General features: G+C 48.3%; 1 protein-coding gene across 9 annotated transcripts in view; it reads left to right on the top strand.

Annotated features, from left to right (window-relative positions):
* Positions 1-23,898, top strand: part of FMNL2 (formin like 2) — a 102,752-nt gene extending 78,854 nt beyond the window's left edge. For 2 of the 9 annotated variants that reach the window (XM_038182398.2, XM_072041347.1), the window contains exons 11-27: positions 2,974-3,084; positions 4,137-4,286; positions 5,937-6,038; positions 6,752-7,067; positions 7,284-7,481; positions 10,458-10,582; positions 11,138-11,340; positions 12,516-12,750; positions 13,503-13,571; positions 13,733-13,813; positions 14,190-14,319; positions 14,698-14,861; positions 15,534-15,635; positions 16,148-16,246; positions 17,152-17,275; positions 19,013-19,146; positions 21,742-23,898. In XM_038182398.2, coding sequence (XP_038038326.1) covers positions 2,974-3,084; positions 4,137-4,286; positions 5,937-6,038; positions 6,752-7,067; positions 7,284-7,481; positions 10,458-10,582; positions 11,138-11,340; positions 12,516-12,750; positions 13,503-13,571; positions 13,733-13,813; positions 14,190-14,319; positions 14,698-14,861; positions 15,534-15,635; positions 16,148-16,246; positions 17,152-17,275; positions 19,013-19,104 — 2,301 coding nt within the window. In that variant the 3' untranslated portion in view covers positions 19,105-19,146; positions 21,742-23,898. The other 7 variants (XM_027459526.3, XM_072041348.1, XM_038182396.2 and 4 more) reach the window with 4 other exon arrangements.
* Positions 23,899-24,208: the final 310 nt, after the last annotated feature.

Genomic DNA, 24,208 nt, shown 5'->3' with positions numbered 1-24,208 from the left:
CTGGTTACGTATTTGATATAAAAAAATACTTCTGTATCTATTTCTTTAAAGCCTGTGGCAAGCGGGCGGTCATTTTGGTTGGAAGTTCTATTTTTAATTACAAAACAAACGCAGTTCAGATACGGTTGGTGCAGTCTCCCTTGCACTACTTATGCCCAGTGCCTGGAATATGACATGATCCCATTTGTAGGTGAAAGAAGAGCAGGAGAGTTTCCCACCTGGTCACATTGGCCGTTCTGTAGGGTCACTGTGAAGCGTGTGTGACACTTTATACCATTCTAGTGCAGAGCTTCATGTTAAAGACCTCTTCCTGCCAGGAATTAGGCATTAAACCAGCTGGTGGGGTGTTTCCTACTGGCGTTGAAGACCCCAGTGTCAGTGACTTGCAACCAACAGGGCCAGGTTTGCACCCACGAGGTGGTGGCAGAATCAAAAGGAAGCAGTGTGAGCAAGATAGGATGACCTTTTCCTCATGGTTTATGAAAAAAAAAAAAAAGTGTTATAGTGATCCCTGCAATTTTACTAAAGTTAGCAAGCTGCTCCCAGTAACTCTGTGACATGTTACAGTTGGGTTTGCTCCTTCTTATTGCAGTCCCAGTAAGGACATGTTGCTAGTCACAGTATACATTAAGTGTTCTCAGATGTGCGTACAGTTCAGCCTGTAATTTAACAGAAAGATTTGTTAGTCCCAAGCACCCAACTCCTGAATGTTTCTGCTGTGCTCCCCGGGAAGGGTGATGGTATTTGGGGAGCAGGAGAGCAGCGCAGCGTAGTGCAGCCTGCACCTTGCTGTGAGCTACAGGATTTGTCCCCTTTACTGGAAACAATCATCCCTCATCGTTATTTAAGATAAGAAATGGTGTATTGCGAGGTTGGAACAGGGAATGTACCTGTCAGCATGTCTGTACAGGCCCGGTGAGCTGTGAATATTCAGCATCCAACTGGGCAGCCTGTTTCAGCTGTGAGAACATTCCCTGGTCCTCTCAGGTTGAATGTAGTGCTTGAAAGAGGATAAATAGAGATTTTTTTCAGAACTTGCCCAACTACTAATAAAGTCTGCGTCTTTGGGTTGCTTCCATTGACTGAGGGCTTGAATATATGACAAGCCTAGAGCTAGAGGAGGGAGCTCATGACAAATGATTTGGCAGATCTGCTCGTTCCTGTCACCATCTGGCCCTAACGCGCTCCACATGCTGCTGCGAGCAATAGCTGAGAAATGTGCCTGGGGGCGAGCAGGGGGCTCGGGGCTGCCAGAGAGGTGCAGAGCCGAGGAACCAAGGTGCGGAGCTGAGATGTGGAGCTGTGCAGCCGTTCCTTTCTGCAGGATGGGGTGAAATGGCTCCAGGATGTAACGTTAAGGCTCGGGTAATTCAAGTAGTTGTAAGGAGTGAAGATAAACAGAGAGCTATTCCTGCAGGACCTGGCTTTCGGGCTGCCCTAGATGGAGAAGACAAGAGTTGTCTGGGAAGCTGGAGCTGAAAGGGGCTGCAGTTAATTGCGTGGATCTAATGGGAGGAAAGAACAACAAAAAGGCAAAAGTATTTTAGAGAAGGTTCCTGTTGTTGACATTGACTTACTTCATTTTAAAAGCAACTTTCTTAGATTAATTTTCTTTGACTTGATAAATTCCTTAGTTGTGTATGTAAGGATCTGAGAAAGGAAATGAGAATTTGGCCCTAATGTTCTAAGAGCCAAAGCAAGTATAACAAAAGCGCTTTTGAAATAAGGAAATTTGGCTCTGAGTGATTTGACAGGACAGCAGTGTTCAGCTGGCCAAGGCCGGCACCGGCCCTAGGAGGAACCAGAGTTCACCACAGAAACTGGAAGGAGTCCTCTGCCATGCAGGGAGTCAAAACCAACTGCACGAGCAGGGTTGTTTGGTAAGAAATGGGTGCACGTTGAGTGGCAGGGGTGAGACACCCCAGGAGCTTGTGTTCCTGTGGTTCCTGATGGCCCCAAAGCTAGCTCAGGTTGGGAGAATGGGCATCCCGGTCCCAAACCTGTTGTCAAAGGCCACCATACAACAGACACTTGTCCACTAGTTTATTCTTTGGGCCTTGACACAGAGAACTGGCCACTTTCCAGCAGCAAACTGGAAATCCAGAGGGCAGCCTTCAGTTCTGTCTTCCCACAAAGCAGCCCAGAGACATGGAGTCGCCTGGAGGCTTAGCTTCATTCTAGAAACCTAGGAGCTACCTCAGTCAATGCTGGGAACGTGGTGTTACTCCTGTCACAGTGTCTCCAGCAGGACTGGCTTATGGCCTAGAGGGACACGTCAAGGACGAGGCGAACCCTCTCAGAGCAGCTCAGGGAGCGACGCAGAGGTGGTCACCCAAGAGCTGAAAGAGCAAGGGATGTGCAGAGTGGGATTTGGCTGTGCCTTATGTTCCCGTAAAAAGCAAACCTTTGTGGGGTTCCTGGCCCGATTCCTGCCCTTCTGCAGGCGGCTTGCCCTGCTGCTCCTAGGGCTCACGGCCCCCTTCACTCCAGGGCCTTTGTCTTGTCTGTGCTGTGCTCGGACGTGGTGGCGTGCCAGCTCCTATGGTCTGGGCCCTTGCTCAGTTACCAAACCACAGATTTTAAAACACGCTTTCTGCAAATAACAAAGCACCTTTTGTAAAGTCCCCCTTTCCAACTTACGGGTTCCAGTTGAAAAATTAATCTCACTTTTAAAGGCAGTTTTGGAACAGGGCATTGTTTTCTTAAGCACTTGTGTGCTTGTGTGATGTCTCGCAGTGCGAGCTGGCACGGCAAGCCAACCAGCGTGCAATAAAGGTAGGCTCCACAGACATGACTTAATTGCTGGAATCCGTGTTTCCCTTTATCACAACAGACAAACAAGCTGATGGGGAAAAAAAAAAAAAAAAGCTGCAGAACAGCAAATCACAGTTTCCCTTGGCAGCAGCCGTAACGAAGTGCGGTCACTGGCGCTGTGTGCCCTGCCGTGCTGACCCGTGATGGTTCCTCTTGCAGGTGGCCTGCATGCAGTTCATCAACATCGTGGTCCACTCGGTGGAGGACATGAACTTCCGAGTCCACCTGCAGTATGAATTTACAAAACTGGGCCTGGACGAGTACTTGGACGTGAGTATGGGCAGGTTCCTGGCGCTCACCAGACGGGTGAGCGTATTTGCAGCGTGGGGCTGCTGGCACGTGTGGGCTTTGCTCAGAGAGCTGGGCTGCTCCTGCCTGTGCCCTGAGGGCAGCAGGGAGGCAGTATGAGGAGGCCAAGCCTCCTGCTGCCCCAAACGTGCTGCCACCGACAGCTTTCAGGAGGGCAGCACAGGGCGGCCCCACAGCCTGTGCTGAAACCGCCGTGCTTCGGGGGCTGACAGGGCTGCGGCCTGGAGCCACCCTGCTGCGAGGGGAGAAAAACCCACTGCTGCGAGCTGGAATTACAGACCGGGAGCTAAATTGGTAGCTTCGTCTGATAACAAGGCGAGGATGAACCACAGCCGCTCTCTGTGGCAGTGGCGTGGCCCTGCATGGTGCAGGCCGCACTCTGACCTTCGGCCTCAGGCTGTGAGCACCGTGCCTGGAGGCACTCGCTGCGTGGAGATGGTAGGGACGGGCACTGCCTCAGGGTCTGCCATAATTGTACACACTGGTACCAGCATGGCACTGTCTGGGGTCCAGGGCTGCCCCAAATACTAGAGTATCCTCAGAAACAGGCAGAATGGTTGAAACTGCGCTCTGATGTTTTCTTTTGAGATAAAATGAGCTCATTTTGAATGTGGCAAGCCAGCCCAACACGAGGTGAGTGAAGACAAGGGGAGGGTTCGCTCTGGGCCATGAGGCTGCTTTGTGCCTGGCCACGAGTGCTGGCTTCACCTCTCCGTGCTGGCTGCAGGGCTGGGGCATGGGGGAGAGCAGTGGTACCCTCTGTAGTAACAGAAGATGAGACAATGCTCATTTTTATTTGAAAGTTCTGGATGTTTGGTCTTCAGAAATGACTGTTTCTCAATTTTGACCCCGGCTAATGTTAAAAAGCAGAGTGTTGTTAAAATGTTAAAATTCCTGAATGTTGGAAGTGGCCAGGCTCCCACTGTTCTCCCTCCCCTTTTCACTGTGTGCAATTATCTTGCTTCAAATCGCTGCCTGTGCTGAGTGACGGCTTTTTATTTTGGGGTTTACAGAAATTGAAACACACGGAGAGCGACAAACTGCAGGTGCAAATTCAAGCTTACCTGGATAACGTTTTCGACGTGGGAGCATTACTGGAGGACGCTGAAACCAAGAATGCAGCCCTGGAAAGAGTTGAAGAACTGGAAGAAAATATTTCCCATGTTAGTACAAAACTGAAGTCACTTTTTGGAGTGGTGCAGAGCCTGCTCTGCACAGGGGCTCTGGTATTGCCCCTTTCTTTCAGGAGGTGGACATAAAAGCATAGCAGGGGCTAGAACCTTTGGGGTGAGGAGCACTAATTTAAAGGAAGCCTGTGGGCTACTGTGCTTTCTTTATGGGGGATGAAAAGATATTTGGCAAATGAAGGAATTCTGGAAGTCTCAGGCAGGTGAACTTCCTGGGTGCTTCCATGGTGCATTTTGAACCTCATATGCTGCATATTTTAGTGGTGGGCCGAGGGGGGAATTGTCTCCACATGGAGTTGCTGAGCAGAGAGGCACTGGGCACACAGAGGGACTGCAAAGCGTTGTTGTGAGCTGGGGAAGCTAATTTATGTAGAAACTGCAAATTCCATAGCAAATTCTCAGTACCAGTAAATAGAACAGATAAAGATCTCTGACTGTAAAAACACAGCGAAAGCTCTGTGTGGCTTCCAGCACTCACAGCAAGGATGTGTGAATGGGGGCAGGCAGGTGGAGTGAGACCACTGCCGTGGGGCTCCTGCTGAATCCCTGGGGCAGGGCCGTGTCCCGTGCTGGAGGAGGGTGGGTGCAGAGCAGATAGGTGCTCTGATGCCTTAAAGGAAGCAAGGGCTTAGTAATATAGACTGAAAAACAGCAGCGTGCAGATATTTGGTGTTTGCTCATGACTTTTCTGTCCCATCTCTTCTTGGTGTCAGTCACTTCAGTCCAGAAACTGTGGCTTGGCTGTTTTATATTAAATAAAAGTGTTTTCCATACTTTAAGAAAGGGTTATTCTACTACCAGTCCTATGTGGCCATCACTTAGAATAAATATGTTAAAAAAACCCTTCCCGTGCAGTATCTGCCACTCTTGAGGTGCTCTTCTGCTTGAGAAAAATGATGTGGTGGAAATGGCACGGGTTGCTTCGCAGATCTCCTTTCCACTGTTTAGAAACTTAATGGTTTACCTTGGTGGCAAAATATTAAGGGCTGACTTCTGATCTCCTGTTACATAAACTAGACTAATCCCAGGAGTATGGACATAATTTTCTGTTATGTGTTGACAGAAAAATTAATAATAGAATTGCAAATTTTAATTTCAAAAATGCAGCGAGCAGTACAGCCTTCCCCAACCTTGCCTGAATTGGAGTGATTAGTGGTAATGGAAAAAAGCCAGCACGAACTTCATGGCTTTCAGACCCCTTGGTAAAAAATAAAAATAAATCAAGACCATGGGAAAGAGCAAACTCTCAATAATTACTAATTAAATTAGCTCAGTCGTGAGAGGAGATATTTACATGTCCCAGCACTTCGGCATCTATTGGCTTTACAACAGTGCCACTGTAGGACTGTGGGGTTCTTTGGGTTTCAGATAAACTTGGTGTGTAAACTAAATAATTGCATTTTAAGTTCTTTATTGTAGAGTAGACTCTCTAACTGGACAGGCTCGTGACTGCAGTCCAGCCAGGCTGCCAGCTAGTCAGAGCTGAGGGGCAATGTTCACCATCTGCCCTTGGTGCCACCTGCCTCCTCCATGCAGGACCCCTTACTCTTTCCAGCAAGTGTTGCTGACATTTTGCTTGAGAAAGCTACTGTTACTTATATAATTCATTTCTCTGTTGTACAATAGTTATCTGAAAAACTCCAAGATACGGAGAATGAAGCTATGGCAAAGATTGTGGAACTGGAAAAACAGCTCATGCAAAGAAACAAAGAACTGGATGTGATTCGGGTAAGTGCGATAGGAGGGCTCTGGCTGATGCCACGTCTCAGCGGAGGGATCTGCTGTGCATTTCTTGTCTGGGAGGTAATGACTGTTGTAATGGGTTGAGCAATTTCCGTCAGCTTTCTAATTTGGAACCTAGAACAGATTTCAAGTAGATTTATTTGTCTGTGCTCTCAGAGATGGACATTTAACGCTCTGAGTGTGCCAGCAAAAGACAAGCACATCCTATTGCACAGGTCTGTAGCGTTGCTGGTTGAGTTCTGCACATGTGGTTGGCTCCAGAGGGGGGTTTGAGGTGGAACTGGAGTCTTTGAGACTCAGGTAGCACAGCATCAAGCACAGCATCAAGCACAGCCTGCTTTCTGTGCACAATCCAGACTTTTTGATCAGGAGGGGAGACGCCTTATGGGTCAATATCTGCTCATAAACAGAGCAACCAGCAAGGCATCAGATACCCTGAGTTAAAATCAAGGTAGAGCACATCTGTGCATAGGACACAGTACTGCACACAGCCTTACCTCTAGTGTGGGAAAAACAAAAAGGAGGCCTTCCTCCCCAATGAAAATGTATGGTTTGTGTTAAAATGCTTCGTTAGATAATGCCTGGTACAGCCCAAGGTCTGGTGTCAGGCTGCCTTCTGTTGCTGGTATTGGTATATAAAATTGGTATTCTTTTTTGTGAATAAAGCTGCAAATGCCGTGTTTGTGTGGCATTCACAGGAAATCTACAAGGATGCAAATACCCAGGTTCACACCTTGAGAAAAATGGTGAAGGAAAAAGAGGAAGCCATTCAGCGACAGTCAACGCTGGAGAAGAAGATCCATGAACTGGAGAAGCAGGGGACCATTAAGATCCAGAAGAAAGGCGATGGTGACATCTCTATTCTCCCTGTGGCTCTGGCCTCTGGGATGGTGCCGGCAGGCTCAGAGGCTGTGGCTGGCGCCTGTGTCACACCGGTTGCTGGAGCCGCAACTTCTGTCCCCTTGCCACCACCTCCACCACCATTACCAGCCTTAGCAGCAGCATCGGAGGCAGGTAAGAAGCGTCACGTCCCCAAAATATGGGCTGGCTGGGAGCTTGAGTGCTGGGTGTTTGTTGTGCTGGGGTCAGGCTTGGTGGCCTTACACCAAAAAAACACCGATGGTAGGGACAAGGAGGGCGGTGGGCCCTGCTGTGAGTTGTTCTGCAGCTGCTTGTGACATTTTGATTTCTCTTCATGGCAGTGCCTCTTCTCTTCTCTCCATTTTTTAGTGCAAAACGGCCCTGTGACGGTGCCAATGCCGCCTCCACCCCCGCCTCCACCACCACCTCCGCCGCCGCCACCTCCTCTCCCAGGTCCAGCCTTGGAGACCGCTCCTGCAGCTCCTCTGCCCCCGCCGCCCCCGCCGTCAGCTCCCCCCCTGCCCGGGACAGCCTCTCCCACCGTGGTTTTCAACTCAGGGCTTGCAGGTAAAACTCCCCTGCGTTTCCCCAGCGTGCTGAGGGTTTGCCTGCAAAGTGAGCAAAGGCAAGGCCAGGGCGTGTGGACTGGAGGGGACAGGATACTGAGGTGGGGCTTCTTTTCTCTTAGTCGCCTAACTAATACTCTTTATCTCTATCTGGTATTGTACTTAGAGGGATTTGCGAAAGGAAAGATCATTTATCAATCAAACAGATTTGGTTTGGTCTATGAGAGATGACTTCTTCAGCGAAACTGAAGCTGTTGCCAGAAATATTTTTCTAACATCATCATTTTTGGCCTGAAGTGAACAAAATATGGTTTTGAAAGAAATGCAAAGCTTCATGGTTTTGATTTCTTCTCAGAACATGATGAAGAAATATCTGTGAAAAAAAAAAAGGCAAACTTTTTGTAATTATTTTGGAAGGAAGAAAAATTTCCTGACCCATCTTCCATCATGTTTTTATGCTCTCTCTATCATATGCCAAGCATCTCACACAGCAAGTCAATGTTAATTAGTATCACACCCCTTCCCCTGCAGGAAATCTCAAGAGTACATTATGATTCCAGAGACTGAGAAAGTCTGATTAATAGCTTTTTTTTTTTTTTTTAAACTAATTAAGTATTCCAGATTCCAGCCTTTAAAGTCTTTTTTTTTTCCTTTTTTTTTTTTTTTTTTTTTTTTTCTGAAACTGAAAAGCATCATGGAATTGGTGGGTCCCAGAGTGTATTAAAAAAAAAAAAAAGAAGAAAGGATGAGGTTAGGGGTTAATGTGTCCCCAGTGGGTTTCAGAGCAGTGCAGTGGTCCTGCAGCGTGCAATGCTGCTTGGCACCGTGGCTGGAGGAGCAGAGCAGAAAGCTTGCAAGCAGGCGCTCCCTTCTGCCTCTGCGGGGCCAGCCTGGTTCTCCAGAGGTCTTTCCACGTGGAGAAGACCCCTGCCTCAGCCTGGTGTCCTCATGGTGTGCAGGGACGGAGCAGCAGAGCGAGCCGTGCTGCAGCGCTCGGTGCTCCTCGGGTGCGGGGGCTGCTCAGCACAGTCCCTGCGGGGTTGGAGGGGGAGCGGTGGAGCGCTGAGCCTTGCTGTTCTGACCATCACTAACATTTTTTTCTCTGTTCTTTCTGCTTCCTGATTAGACGGGCCAATCAAGCTCTTCTGTAGGTTGCTCTCTGCTAAGTATTTAACTCTCTTCTCCCCTGTCTCCCTCTGTCCCTCCGTGCTGTGCCCTGTGTGTCCCTGTCCGGGAGGTGGAGGGGGGGTGCAGGCTGCTGCAGAGGGGCGCTGGGTGGAGCAGGAGCACGTGTTGGCTTCAGGGTGCTGCCAGCCAGCAGGATTTGGCCACTTGGAGGCCCTGATTCAGCAAAGCACTTCAGCAAGTAATTAAGATGTGTGGTTTCTTTGGAGCTGTCCTCCAGCTGCGCTCTTTACACCGTTCACATCAAGGATAGGTTTTTTTCCCCAAAAAGGCTGAAGCACGGAGACTGGGCAGCCTCCACCAGTTGCAGATGCGTTCCTTGGCGTCTGTACCCTGCTGGGACCATGTCCCCACTGTGCTGCCCTCAGTGGTGCGGCTCCCAGGGGCCTTGCCAGCTGCTGCTGGGTCTCTGTAAGGGAGGAGGAAGGGAATTTTTAGGGGATTTTGATTAGCCGAGGTGGGAGCTGGCTCACGAGGCAGTTCGTTTCCCTTCCTGTCCTGAAATAACCCAGCAGCAGTCACTAATCTATTCTAATGTATGCATCAGATGAAAATGTTTTTTTCATGGATGTTTCAGCTTGGAAAAAAAGTCTTTTATTTTAGGAATTATTTAGGTAAACACATTAATTGTACAAAGAGCAAAACTGGTTTAGATGAGCAGAAGTTTATCATGCGTGGTCATGTCTTCCAGTTGGGTGAACGTATTTCTCAAAATACAGACTTCCAGGCTGAATATTGTGCATGTTCCCTGTTACTCGCTGATGGTTCTTTGTTTCGAGCAAATTGTCTTGCCAGTAATTTATTCTTTGCAGTGTCCCTGCAATATGGGCATGAGCCCGAAAGGTACACAGATGCACGGCTCAATTCCTTTAGAAGTGGGAGGACAAAGTGAGAGAAGTGTTCTTGTCGTTCACCTGGCTCCAGTGCACAACAGGAGAGTGTCCCCTGAAACAGGTGGCCTCTGTCCTGCCCAAAATGTGCTCACAGACTTGCTAGGCAAAAGTAAAATAATTATTTGCTCAAGTGCTATGCAAGCTGGGAAATCCATCTTCTGAAATCACGGGGAAAAAAAACCTAACATCTCTACACAGCATCAAAAAATGAGCAAGATTCCTCCCACTACAAATGCAGGGTGGGAAGGAGCCAAGACTTGGATAGAAATGGCTCATTTTCTAAAGGATTTTGGATCAACACGTTGGTTGATTAATGAACATCCCGATTTTGTAGTGACTAACACCACTGTGTGTACATCAACATACACAGAAATGAGCACCGAATTACCAAAATTACTGATGTACCCTGCACTTCTGGAGGAATAGCAACAGAGTTGTGTTGTTTTCCTTGCCCCAGCATTATTTTGTTCTCTGTTCACTGATTATTGGCAGTCGTTAACCTTCATTTCCTGTAGCTTCTCTGTGTAAGTTACTGGAGCACACAAATGCTGCACAACCCGAGAAGACCAGACCCATTACTTCAGCTGGGTGAAAGCTCTCGTGTCCTGCCCACCCCTTGGGCTTTAAAGGACAAACCTGGCCCTTCTGAAGCCGCACTGCCCCATTGCAGCAGGGTACCAAGACCTGGGGAGAGGGGCTTCTCTGCTTCTCGTCCCCTGGCTTTGGTTGAACTTCATGACCCATCGGCTGCCAGCAGCACACCCTCCCTCCACATCGCTGAGGAAAGGTGTCCTCAGCTGCAGCTTCCCATCCTGCAAACGCTGGGCCTGACCCAGGGCTCACGGGGCGTTATTCAGCTGTCAGGGAATTAATCGTTTCTTTTCCTCTGGTGTCTCTAGCTGTGAAAATCAAGAAGCCGATCAAGACCAAGTTCCGCATGCCAGTGTTCAACTGGGTCGCCCTCAAACCCAACCAGATCAATGGGACAGTCTTCAACGAAATAGATGACGAAAGGATCCTGGAGGTACGAGTGCTGTCTGCTGGCTTCTGCTTCCCACTTCTGTCCATACCCTGAGTCAATATTGGCTTTTGCGGAGAGAGGTTTTGGCAAACAGCTCATCAGTGGCCTGTGGTACCCAGTAAGGAGTCCTTGTAGCTGCTGGTATTGATTATAAAAGGTGCACACCTATTATGTGCAGTTGTTTGAAGCAGATCCAACGAGGAAGATTTGGTTTTCCCAGCCTAAAATTGCTGCTCCAGCCTGGTGGGTTTGGGCACGTGTTGGCTGCATGCCGGGGAAAAAAGCCTAAAGCAGCACAGAGCAGGGCTGAGTACTCAGGTGTTGCGTGGACCCTGTGCCCTGAAGATGCACATAGCTGCGTGGACTATTTGGGGTGGAGGCCAAATTTCCTGATTGCTAGCTTGGGAACACATTTTCTACACCCTGCAGCCACAGCCTGCAGTTCTCTGCTGCAGCCACAGCAGCCACAGGGCTTTACTGCAGCTCTGGCCCACTGTTAGGCAGTGCGGGCTGTGGGGTTTGCTGCAGGAGGGATAAATCATGTCCTTTCCTTTTTAGGATTTAAACGTGGATGAATTTGAAGAAATATTCAAAACAAAAGCCCAAGGTCCAGCCATTGATCTGACTTCAAGCAAGCAAAAAATAACTCAGAAAGGGTCGAACAAAGTCACGTTACTGGATGCGAACAGGGCCAAAAACCTTGCCATTACTTTAAGGAAAGCTGGAAAGACGGCAGATGAAATATGCAAAGCTATTCATGTGTAAGTAAAACACTTGTCAGCAAAGAAGTCATAGTCAAGATTTACTGTGGTTTTTGGTAAGTGGAATGGTTTGGAATTGGCAGTTGATGTAAATGTTTCTGCATCTGGAAAAAATCCAAGAGTAAGGATGGAACCATTCTGAATTCCCACAAATCAGCTTCCCTTGTACTGCAGTATGTTAACTTGCAGCTTTATGTTGCTGCATCACTCTATAGGCTTAACAAATTAACACGTCTTTTGTTAAAGAGCCTAATTCCTGTGTATCCGCTGTGTGCCGTTGCACGCTGAGTCTCTCCTCCTGTTTACACGATGCTTTCTGTTCCAGTGCACGCTCAGAGCCCAGGGTGTCAGGGGCAGGCAGCTATCGCCGTGCGCTCCGTAACGCACGAGTTCAGCCCAAGTGCACTGGAAGCCTCCTGCATGCAATGAGCTTTACGTAATCGCCCCACGCAGTGCCAAGCCCCGATGTGATACAGGTGTATCCCACAGACGGGGCAGGGGAATTCTGCTCTGCCCTGTCCCCTGGTGGCACAGAGCCTGGGCTGCCAGCTCCGTTCTGAGCACAGGTGGACCTGCTCCTTTGGGCTGCTGCTGGAGTCGTTCAGAACCTGGTGGTGTTCGTGGCCAAACATCTGCTATTTCTCTCAAAGTGAGATCTGCAAAATTTGCAAGGACAAGCATTTCACTGGGCCTGGGGAGGAGAGTCACACAAACCTGCTGTGGATTGAGGCAGCTCCAGGGCTTACGGGGCTCTGGCCCAGTTGTGTAAAACAGCTCTTTGTTCCTCCCAGCACATCTTTGATAAAAAGGAGATGTGGCCATGCAGGGGTGGGGGCACTGGGCACGTTGTTCAAAACAGAAAGAAGACGCCAAACAGCAGTGTTCCCTTCAGCACTTCTGTCTGTGTCATCTGTTCAGTGCTACCTTGTTCACACCTTCACGTGCAGGCAGCTTCATGTGCAGGGCTGTGTCCCTCACCCCAGCCAGGGCAACACGAGCAGGGGTAGCATCACAGCGTCTTTGTAGTTTCTCACTGCTTTAGCTGATGTGTAGCTGAGCAGTGTAGGAGGCAGAGGTTGTGCCACTGGCAGCTTTCTCATTTCTTTTACTTGTCCGTCACTTCAGGCAGACCCTTGTTGTGACACCGCTTCCTCTGTCTTTTTGTTATCCCCCAGGTTTGACCTGAAAACGCTACCAGTGGATTTCGTGGAATGCCTCATGCGGTTCCTGCCCACCGAGAACGAAGTGAAAGTGCTGCGGCTCTACGAGAGGGAAAGGAAACCCATCGAGAACCTGTCCGACGAAGACCGCTTCATGATGCAGTTCAGCAAGATCGAGAGGCTGATGCAGAAAATGACCATCATGGCCTTCATAGGCAACTTCGCAGAAAGCATCCAGATGCTGACCCCGGTGAGCAGGAGACAACCCCCGGAGATGCCCCTGTGATGCATCAGCTGTGCAGGAACAGGGTTCCCTGAGGCATCAGCCCCCACATGAGAGTTGCTCTCTGTGGCACGAGTCAAGCTTGCGGGGAGCATTGCAGCCACATGCAGGCGTGGGGCAGCCAGTGAAGGTTATAGAGGCCTTAATTTTTCTAAGAGATGGTTTGAGTGTCATGGAGTGATTATGAGTTCTCACGGAGGCAGATTGAGAAATGATTACATGAATGAAAAAAGTGTTTTTCTAGCTATGTTTTCATTTATCAATGGCTCAGAGATCTCAGGTGCTCTTTGTATGGCAGCTTGTATGCTGGGCTGCTCCATATCATCCTTCTTTTTCCCTGTAGATGTTTAAAACCAGTTTAAATGAAAATCTAGTTGTTTGTGTCATCAGAAAAAGTTACTATCAGTGCTGGGCTGGGAGCTCTTTGATGTGTGTCCCATCCAGTCTGATGCATCTTTCACAGTAATAAGGACTGAAATGTAAAGACAGTTTTACTCAACCACATCTGAATGTGCTAAATCTGCAGCGCAAATGAATTATTTGAAATCCTGACATGCCAGGGCAGGGTAACATTCATGCTAGGGCCCACTGAATAGATCAAAACTAGTTTGTTTTTTTTTTTTTGTTTTTTTTTTTCCAAAATGTGAGTGTGTTGAATTTTAATTTTCCTTTGGGGTTTGATGTGCATTAACTAACCCTCTTGCTGTGTTTACCTGCAGCAACTTCACGCAATAATAGCTGCGTCTGTCTCAATAAAGTCGTCCCAAAAGCTTAAGAAAATCCTGGAGGTAGGTCTGATTTTGGTTACGTTCAATAGCTCAACCACTCGCCCCGTGTGTGTGCTGGAAGCATGCATGGATGCCTACACACAAACTCTCCTTTCAGAGGTTGCACAGACACTGTGCATTTGTCCTGAAAATTCGTGTTCTGCTCTGTTTCTTTCTGGCAGATAATCTTGGCTCTCGGTAACTACATGAACAGCAGTAAGCGAGGAGCTGTGTATGGATTTAAACTACAGAGTTTAGACCTGGTGAGTAAACTGGAGGTGATGGGGCCGGTACCGTGTGGGGGCACAGGCTGTGATGCATTTCTTGTAAGCTGACAGTGGCTGCTGGCTGCCTGGGGGCTCAACGAGGGCTTTCCAGCCAGTAAAGGCAGCCTTCCCACCACACCGTATGAATTTACTTGGCTTATCATCATTTTGGAGGCCCCTCAGGAGAAGGACACAAATCCTCAGAGGCTTTGCAGTCCACAGTTTGAAAACCACCGAGTAAACACTTACAGGGGCGTTTGTAGCTGTCCTTGTCGGGTGGAGAAACACCAGGAAAAAGCAAACACCACTTCAGTCACTCTGTTTGGTGTCTGCTGCACCTTAACCCAGCAATCTTTTTGCCTTTTCTCCCCAGCTCTTAGAAACAAAGTCAACAGACCGAAAGCAAACCCTGTTGCACTACATTTCCAATGTTGTCAAGGAGAAGTACCAGCACGTATCCCTCTTCTACAACGAGCTCCATTACGTGGAGAAGGCTGCTGCAGGTACTGTAACCACTGGGACCATCCGAAAAATAAAGACAGGTGGTTTAATGTGCGTGCAAAAATTGGTCTTGTAGTAAAGCCAGTGTGGGACAAGATGCTGAATTCTCAGTGTCAGCAGGCTGGCTGAGCTATTGCGGGCACAGGGATTGGTGCTGTCACTGTCCTGTCACAGCAGTGACCTCCTGTGCCCCGGGAGTGGTGGTGGCAATGCTGGTGCAGCAGGCACACGTGGCTGTGTGAGGGACTTCAGGGTGAGCCACACAGGCTGTGTGACACACCGCTGTGTTTGGGGGCACTTCTTGGCGAGGAGCTGTTCATGCTGTGGGTTTGGGTGCTTGCGGAGCAGGAGTGGTTCAACGATTTCATTTTGTTTCCTAGTGTCTCTTGAAAATGTCCTCTTGGACGTGAAAGAGCTCCAGAGGGGCCTGGACCTGACGAAGCGTGAGTACACCATGCACGACCACAACACGATGCTGAAGGAGTTCATTCAGAACAATGAAGGAAAGCTGAAGAAGCTGCAGGATGATGCCAAAATAGCCCAGGTAATTCGTAATTCATGGAGATTGGCACAGGGGTTTGAATGATGCAAAAAGCAGAACACTGTCTGCGCACACACAGGTGTTTTCTGCTGAAGCCAGACTAGTTTGCAGCTGGTTGTGCTTTGAGTGAGGAGGCACTCTCCAGGTTCCCCTCCATTCTGGTTTAAATGTGTAAAATGGCCATTACTTGTGGAATGAAGATTTGTTGGCCTGTCGTGGTGTATAAAAAAACCTCCTCCATGCTGTTGTGCTCACACATACTGTTATCCTCACACATACTAACCAACTTCCTTCTTCATGGTGAGACTGAGTTTAGATTATTTGCTTGTGCTAGTATTTTCCTAGCATTTTTTCTTCTGGCTGCAGATGTATCTTACCTCTGTCAGCCTGGTGATAACCCTACAGATGTTCTTCTCAACAAACTCTGTGGTTCAAACCCTCATGCTCCCTTTTGAGGCAGGCTTTAGCCCATGAGTGACCAGCAGCATGTCACTGCAAAAAGGAGCAGCAGTTGTGTGAATTTGTCCCTGAGTTCGTATGCTAGATGTAGATGTGCTGATGTCAACCAAGTTTCACACCCTGAGGAGATGTGGACTCTTACACTGAGTTCTGCAGTAACGGCTGGCGAGTATATCATGAAGTATGTGCAGCACAGTCACCGTCTGCTTTTTGTAGGATGCCTTTGATGATGCTGTGAAGTACTTCGGGGAGAATCCCAAGACAACGCCCCCCTCAGTCTTTTTCCCAGTGTTTGTCCGATTTGTGAAGGCCTACAAGGTGAGCAGGAGCATCCTCATCTTCTCTTCCATCCTCAACATTTATTTGGGACTCGTGTGGCTCAGGGTTCCCAACACAACAGCTTGTGGCTCCCTCTAGCTTTGATGCAGCATGAGCTGTCCTAGAGAGCACAGTAACACCGCTGGAGGCAGCACAAATAGTTGTTTTGGGATTACTTTCAGGGCTGAAAGACAATACAGCTGTCTGAAACGCTGGAGGAGTCCTCAGACACTGGATTTCTGGGAGGCTGCAGTTTGCACCTTTAACCCTGAGTATGCGCCTTTTGGGATTGGGAGGGGGAGGTTGCATGACCTACAGAGGTCTCTCCCAGCCCATTTTTTCAGACTTTGTTTCGAGGTAGTTAAATTGCTACACCCTAAGCTTGTTTTCTTGGAAAGTCCTGTGGTAGCAAATGATTGGGTTATTTATTTTTAATATTTAGGTTCTCTGTGGCAATTTGAAGCTATAACCTGCTTTTTTTTGTTTGTTTGTTTGTTGTGGGTGATAAATAGCAAGCAGAAGAAGAGAATGAGTTGAGAAAAAAGCAGGAACAGGCCTTAATGGAAAAACTTATGGAACAAGAAGCACTGATGGAGCAACAGGACCAAAAGGTATGAACCACAGGCTGGAGCCATCATGTTCGTGTTTTCCTGAGAATTCAGAAACCACAGCCCTGTGTAAGAACTTGGGTTGTCTAGACTTAGAGTTGCCCAGAAATGTAGTCCTGAGAAGTTTTTTTCCTTATGGGGAGAAAACCAAACTGGGCCAAAGGAATCCAAGTGTATAGTTACGCTACTTTGACATTTGCAAAATTCAAGAAAACTGAACAGACAGAAAGTCACCTGGCCCATATTGCTGTTGGCTATTTTTTTTTTCTGCTTTGGCCTTTTATCTGTCTGAAATCCCGCCTGTATGAATTATGCAGAGCCTCCCTTCTTGCAGGGACACGTAACGTTCCTTCCCAGGTCTCTCCCTTTTAGAGCGTGGCAGCAGGAGTCAGCCCCGTGTTACCATTTTGTAGGAATTTTCCTGACCTCTTTTTTTCCGGAGCTAATGCTTTAGATTTGCTGTAGGAGGTTTCCCATGGCTCTACAATGGCTGCTTCGGTGATTGATGCTGCTTCACACAGCTCTTGTCATTAACAGGTATCTTTAATCCCAGCCAGGCATTTTCCCTGGGAAAGGAAAGCCTGTTCTCATTCCCTTCATGCTTTTCAGAGGTAAAAGGTTGGAGTTTCAGTTTCAAGTGAGGAGAAGGCTTGGAACTAAATTACAAATGTAAGAAAGAAAAACAGCCTGGCAGCCAGGGGAACTTGTGGCTCTGGCCTTCCTCTCCTTGGGATGTGAGCTCACCCCGGCCTTGGGTTTTCCTGGTCTTGCAAAATTGGATAGAAAACTGGCAGTTCCTCTTTGTTGGTTGCTGCAAGTGGGATCACCTGGTATTTGAAATATTCAGGAAAAGAGGAACAGGGTAACTGGAGGTCAAGCCTTACAAATCCTCTCTTCTTTGCTTTCAGTCTCCTTCACATAAAACAAAGAGACAGCAGCAAGAGCTAATTGCAGAGCTCAGACGGCGGCAAGTCAAGGATAATAGGCATGTGTATGAAGGGAAGGATGGTGCTATCGAAGACATTATAACAGGTAAACCCACTTTGTTCCACAGTCCCAGAGGCCCTTTCCCAAAGGACAGAAATGTGTATCTGCCTAGTAGCTGTCGTAAGTGCTTTATGTACTTCTTGAGGAGTGTTACTGGAGCACAGCTTAGGAAATTGTTTACTTGATGTGAATCAAATGTAGAAACTTACGCTACTGGTACGTAACAAAAACCCCAATACCTTGCTTTTACATGTCCACTGTCAGTGCTGCCCGAGTTTGTGACAAGCACAGGCCTTGGACATGTGCTCTGTTTCTCCGCTCTTCTCTCAGCATGTTGGGACCCACTCAGGCTGATACTAGAGTAGGCAGCTCAGTGCCTGACCTCAGCAGATACTCCGGTGGCGATATGCATGCCATGCAGATCTTTCCCAGAAATCTTTTTTTACCCTTAAGTGGAATGAATGATGGATGTTTAACATTATTAAGAGCCTACATTTTCATTAAAATGTACTAACAGTAATTGCAGCACATTATTGCACAGTTACAGCAAATCATTTAGTCAAACCTGAATGATTTATGACCCTAAACTGCTTCTGGTTTTACTGCTTTTCAGTTTGTTAGACAAAGCCCACACTGATCACCAACCTAGGGTCACAGGGAGAGGCACAGAACCCGCTGGCACAGGCAGAGACAGCCGGGACACTGTGTGCAAACGTTTGCTGATAGAGCTGTCTTCTAAATTGTACTTTGCTCAGGAGACAAGTAATTTTTTTCCATACATCTCCTCTGATTGTGGTACATGGATTTTAGTGCGTGTTCTTCCCCTGTGATGTGGAAGAAACATGATTTTAACACTTTGATAGCTGTACAGTAATTTATTTCTGTTGCACAGAAACTGAGAAAAAGGCCTTTGGGCAGGATTTCCTTGGCTCCTTCTCCTGAATGTTTTCCATGCCATTTTTTCCTGCAGGAGGGGAGGAGAGCTGTTTTATCTCTCAGTAAGGAAAGCCAGAGAATTTTTGCCCAACGAGATGACAGGGTTGAAACGCTTTTGCTGAAGCTTTCACAACTCTTTTTAACTTTGATTAATGGCTTCCTAAGATAACAGTCTCTAGGAGGCAGACTTGCTGTAATATCTAATAGCTGGCTGCTTCTGCAACTCCTCCAGACTCCTTGAAACTCAAAGAGTTGACAAAGTGGTTCTCCTGCTCTGTGGGGGAAACAGATTGTGGGAGAGGTGACAATCCACATGCAAATGGCAGTCCAGTGCAGGGAGGGCCAGACTCAAATAACCCCAGCATTTCCTATGGTCCTGTGTCCAGCATTTCTATTACAGGGCTGGCTCTGAGGGCCTCAGGCCATGTAATAACACAGGGAAGGCACCGAATGTCAGGTAGAGCTTGAATATGGCCTGCAAGATCTTTATCAATGGTATGGAAATAGTCAAAAGGAAATAGTAGAACTGGCTAGTGCCTCATGAGGCACACAGAAAAGCCCTGCTGGTCTGGAAGAGGCCACTGTCAGAAACCACAGCCCTTTCTGGAGTAATGGCTTTTCCATTTAGCAACAGGCTTTCAAAACCATTGAAAACTGTGTAGTATGAGAAATACTCAGAGACTTAGAACTGCCTCGTGCCCAAATGCTGGTAGTGTCATGAGACAGCTGATGGGAACATGTCAAACCGTTCCTGGATGTCCTTAACCAAGCACTAACAGTGTACTAATGCGACAGATCCTGCTCCTCACTGCTCTGTTTGTCTGTTTGGCTGTTATTCCCATGCAGTGCTGAAGACTGTGCCCTTTACAGCTCGAACCGCCAAGCGTGGCTCTCGGTTTTTCTGCGAACCTGTTCTCACTGAGGAATTCCATTACTAAACTATTCCTCTTTCACATCTGATGCTCTTAGACAAAAAAAAGGTTGCTGTAGATTTTTGACACTTCTCCATTTGTACGGACCCCAGCCAGGACCATGTGAATGTTGAGTGTATAGTAACGTCCGGCGTCCGCCTCAAGTTGTCTTGTTGTCACCATCGTTGCATGCTCTCGTCCTGCCCTAACTTTTTATTCCATCCCATCGACTTTGTCTTCGATGCTTTTGGCCATCCTTGCACCTCAAAGGCATCTCTAATCCTCATGACAAGTGCCATAGAACAGCAAGTGGTGGAAGTCACGGCAGCGTGGTGGGGGCTGGCAAGGCTCAGGGGCCAAACGCAGGCGCGCAGTGACGATTCACTTGTCTTTTCTATGGCCTACAGCTCCTCCCTGTCTGCAGGTCTCCATATTTAATACGCATGTAATAAATGGGCTGTGTGCCACGCAGAGTTACGGTCTGCATGAACCAAAGGGGACTCTCGTGGGCTCTGCTTTCTGGCTTGGAGGGGTTGTCCGTAGCAATGTCCGTCCTCTGCAAGGAGCCGCGGTTTGTTTCCGACTTTCTAACCAGCACCTGCATGCCTGCATGCCAGATACGGAATGAAACGGACAGCATCGAGTCTCCTCTCATTCGGTCACATCCACGTTTAACTTTTTTCAGTTCCATGCCAACTTTATCTAAAATCAGAAACGTTTATGGAGCATTACCCAGCTCCAGTGCTCTTGGTGGGCTCAGCACGAACGGGGGGAGACGGAGGCAGCAACGCTGGGGAAACTCAGTTATTTGCCAGAAGCAGGGAAATTGTGACGATGAAAAGCTTGACATGGAACTGAGCAATTTACATCTTGTGGTGTAAGGTGTAAGAAGGGTGTGTTTAACCCCGCATGTTTGTTAACACTGTTGTCTTGAATTAAGGATCGAGTGGCTTAAGAAGACAACAGTGTTTCACTTTGCCATGTGTATTTTTATGAATGCTTCTAATAAAATTGCAAACTATAATCAGCTCAACAATTATTTGCTCTTTCAAGTTAATTGCTGTGTTATCTTCCTGGAGCCAATCTTCAAAGCAGCTTGGAATTTGGTTAGCAAGAGGCAAGGGTGGCCCTCTTGTCCTTTCCTCTCCTTGTCTAACCTCCTCTCGTAGCCTCGGCCTTACCCCTCCTGGTGCTCTGTTGGCTCACGTGCCCGGATCTTTGAACGCTGAGTTGACTTGCTCTTCATTTTCCATCCCATTTTTACTTAACCATCATTTTGTGTTTGTTTTTTTTTCTTTTTTTTTTTTCTTCTGTTTAGCCCTAAAGAAGAATAATATCACTAAATTTCCAAATGTTCACTCGAGGGTAAGGATTTCTTCTAGCACACCGGTGGTGGAGGATACACAGAGCTGGCAAGCATCACTTTTTACTTAGCTTCCTCCTCTCTCTGTATGCCAGACAGCCTCTCAGTAGTCGTGGCTAAGGGTAGAGCTGGTGAGAGCCCAGAGGCCAGTGCAGGTCCAGGCCCTGTCCTCACCCTTCTGTGTCAGGGGCTCGGTAGCCCACTGGCTGCTGACCCCTGCGTTTTCCCCTTTCCCTCCCGAGGTTAGCCCCAGGTTGGAGGTTAGCAGCCTCGTCCCCAGGTTGGTTTAGCTCCTGGTTCCGTGGTCCCCATCACCCCCCCTTTGGGTCCCAGGGATGGACCGAGAGCCCCGGCACAGCCCCTTCTGCCAGGGGCTGCGGGGTCTGGGACTACCAGGAGGTTTGAGGGAGGCCGTGCCCAGCCCAACACAAATTCATTTCCCAGGCAAAAAAAAATTAAAAATCTGCCTGCCCAGGAGGTGCAGCCCCTCACATACTGCACCCTGCGGGGAGGCAGCTCTGCAGCACAGGGAGCCCCCCGGTCACCTCCACAGCGCTCCTAACACCGGCTCTCGTTCCAACGTCCATCTCCAGCTTTCTCCATCGCTCGACCCATCGCATGCTCAGTGTCTCCCTTCTCTTCCCTCCCAAGCTGTCACCCCCTAAGCAGCAGCCAGGGGCGGGCGGGGGCAGTTTTTGTGCTGTGCAGGGGCGTTGGGGTCAGCAGCAGCTCTGCGGGCTGGTGGTTGGGGGGCAGCCGTGGGTCTGCAGTGGGTCGCAGAGGAACGGCTGCTTTTAACAAACGGGTGGGTGGGGAGCATGAAGTCAGGCTGTTCTGATAAACTCACAAACCCCTGTGCCCTGCGTTTCCTATTCAGCGAGTTTCATGCCACATTGCAAAATGCCTGCAGCTCGCACCAGGGTTTTAGAAGCTGCAAGGCCGAGTACGGCAAACTGGCTTCAGCTGCTGTTGCCTTTGCTAACGAGGCTCATCAGCACCAGCTGCCCAGGGGTGGGACGAGGCTCAGGCCAACCTGATGTGCTAACTCCATTTGGGCTCAGCTGCACCTCGGCGCTTCCCCCAGCGTTTCCTGCTGCTTGGGCGCGTGGCCAAAAGGGCCCCTCAGCCAGCGTCCGCTCACGGCTGCGCCCCTCGGGGTGACAGCCCTGCTGCTGCTCCTACCCAAGCTGCTTTGATTGGCTTCCAGCAGGACCTTTCCTTGTCTAGAGAGCGTGTGTGTGCGTGTGTGTGCCCCGGGGGCGAGACCCCTGTGCTCACGGCGGCCGCTTTCCTCTCCGCAGATCTTAGAAACCAGCCGTACCGACGGGCCGATGCGGTGAGGAGAAGCGTCCGGCGGCGCTTCGATGATCAGAACTTGCGCTCTGCAAACGGTGCTGAAATAACCATGTGAGCTGGAGACCTGCGCCTGCAAAGCCGAGGGGGTGCTCGAGCGATACCTTGTCCATGTGAACTGTGTGCTCTGCCGCTTTCCGACAGCCTTGGGACCGGTCACGGTACTTTCCGAAGGGCTCAGAGACCTAGAAAATGCATAGGAACGTCAGCGATGGGCTCTCCACTCAGCTGTAGCTAACAAGTGCCTAAAACTGAAGTACCTGCTCAAATTAATCAAAGCAATAGGACTTGATTTGATTGGGTATCTTTTTACACCAATACGTTACTCAGTATTTTTAACCAAAATGTAAAATATGTGTTGGTTTCGGGTGTTTGGTTTGGTTTGATTATATAAAAGTTTAGCGATCGGCCGTCTGTCGACCGTACCTGGATCCCGACTGGTTGTGAACAGGTGGTACCGGGATGTGCTCTGCGGAGAGCTCCCTGAGCTCGGAAACGCGTTCCTGCGCTGTCAGCTGAGGGATTTACCTTGGCTTCAGATGCACTTATTGGCTTTTTCTTTTTTTTTTTAAAAAAAGAAACAAAACACTTAAGGGCTTTTTCTGTATGTAACAGGGAGATGATGACAAGAAGACCCGTTCCTTTTTCCACCATACACAGACTCCACAGCACTGTAGGTAGGACGTGGGAACACGTAGGTCAGCGATCACACGATTAGTAACAAACGAACCCTGTTCTTCTCCTTAGGATTCTGATTTTGGCGGTGTGCAATGCGGGGCTGAGGCATGCGGGATACTTGCGGGGACAAACGCATTGCCAATGCACAGGAGAATGGTGGCTGCGGCAGTTACTGTGCTCTTCAGATAGGGGCAGCTTTTGAGTAACAGTGTATTTATTAATTAGCACTAAGGTATTAACATCTCAGTAATCAGTATTAGGCTTCTGAGGACCATTCCAGTTCAGTTACTAGCACAGAGAACTCATCCCGTGCCCTGCTGTGTAGGATTAACATCCCCTTACACCCCAGTTCGCATCTACGTTGTAACCTCCCGGCGTCCTTCGACAATCGAGTTCAAATTAAGTCCTAAGGTTCGTTTGTTGGGTTCATCTGTTCAGTAACACTCCAGACGGGTTCCACATCGCATTTCCAAAGCTTCAAAAGGGACGGGAGCTGCGCTGTGCACGCCCCGCTGCCAGTTTGCCCCAGTACCCCAGAGTAACGGGACACAGCGCTCCGTGCCGGCCGGGCACTCGATTTTCTCAGACGTGAAGAACTGGACTGCAGATCAAGTTGTACTTTCCAAGATACATTTTGCTTACAGCTTACCTTTCCTGGTATCGATGCATCAATATGTTAATTGTAAAATTTATTGTATAGTATTTAACCACTGAATTTCTTTTCTTTTACGTTGTGCTTATGTGAACCACTGGTGAAGGTCCCATTTTCCTCGGATAATGTGTAGTTATATGATAATCTGTTTTTAAATGTACAGATATTTTGCTACAAAATTGGTGCAGTTTTTTATGGTTTTTACACTTCTCTTTTATTCCCACTTTAGCCTCTGGGTAATATTGTAAATATTGTTTAAAAAAATGCATCAGCCTGTGCTATACAATCTGAATGTTATTTTAACTTATAGTTTTTGTTTTTATATTTAACTAAATGGACAGTTTGGGGCTCAGTTACCACATTGACCTCTGCTTACCTATTTACAGGAAGTTTACTTTAAAACTGCCACCTTCTTGCATTTACAGCAACATGTACTTGACATGCTAAAGAGAACATGCCACATGGCCTCTTTCTTCACTGCTTGTGACAGAAGAGTGTTTGAATCTGTGTAAAAAATTTGGCAATTAATTTAATAATTTGGTAGTCAAACAGTTGAAACCAGTAGCTTTCATATTCTTAAGCTCAAAGGTATTTTTTTAAAACTTCAGACAAAAATTCTCATTCAACTGGACTCTAACGCTGGCATGTTCTCTTTAATATTTTTCTAGTAATAGACCTGCTTCTTAGCAATATTAGAAATGTTTTATAAAAGCAGTTCATGTTACTTTCCTGGTCTGTTCCTGGCATAAGATCAAATAAACTATTTACACTACTAGCCCGCAATCCAGGCTTTTTGGGCTGTGTGAGCTGTTCAGTGCCCCTGCTCCTGGTGCTGCCGGTGGGCACGGCCACGGTGTGCTGCAGCCTACACCTGGCTTCAGCTCAGGGCTGGGTTTTAAAAAGAAAAAGGACCAAGAAGGAAGGAAGAGTGGGTCTTTGGGGCAGTTGGAGACTGGACAAGGCTGGAAGCGAAGCACCGAGGCCAGTTCGCCCTCCCCGGCCACCATCCTGCCCAGGCAGAGCCTCCTCTTGCAGTGGGTGCCCCCAGCAGCACTTGACTCATGCAATGCCCACTGAATGCACAG

The sequence above is a fragment of the Anas platyrhynchos genome, chromosome 7, assembly GCF_047663525.1.
Source record: "Anas platyrhynchos isolate ZD024472 breed Pekin duck chromosome 7, IASCAAS_PekinDuck_T2T, whole genome shotgun sequence".
Taxonomy (NCBI): domain Eukaryota; kingdom Metazoa; phylum Chordata; class Aves; order Anseriformes; family Anatidae; genus Anas; species Anas platyrhynchos.
This window is presented reverse-complemented; position numbering and strand designations above follow the sequence as displayed.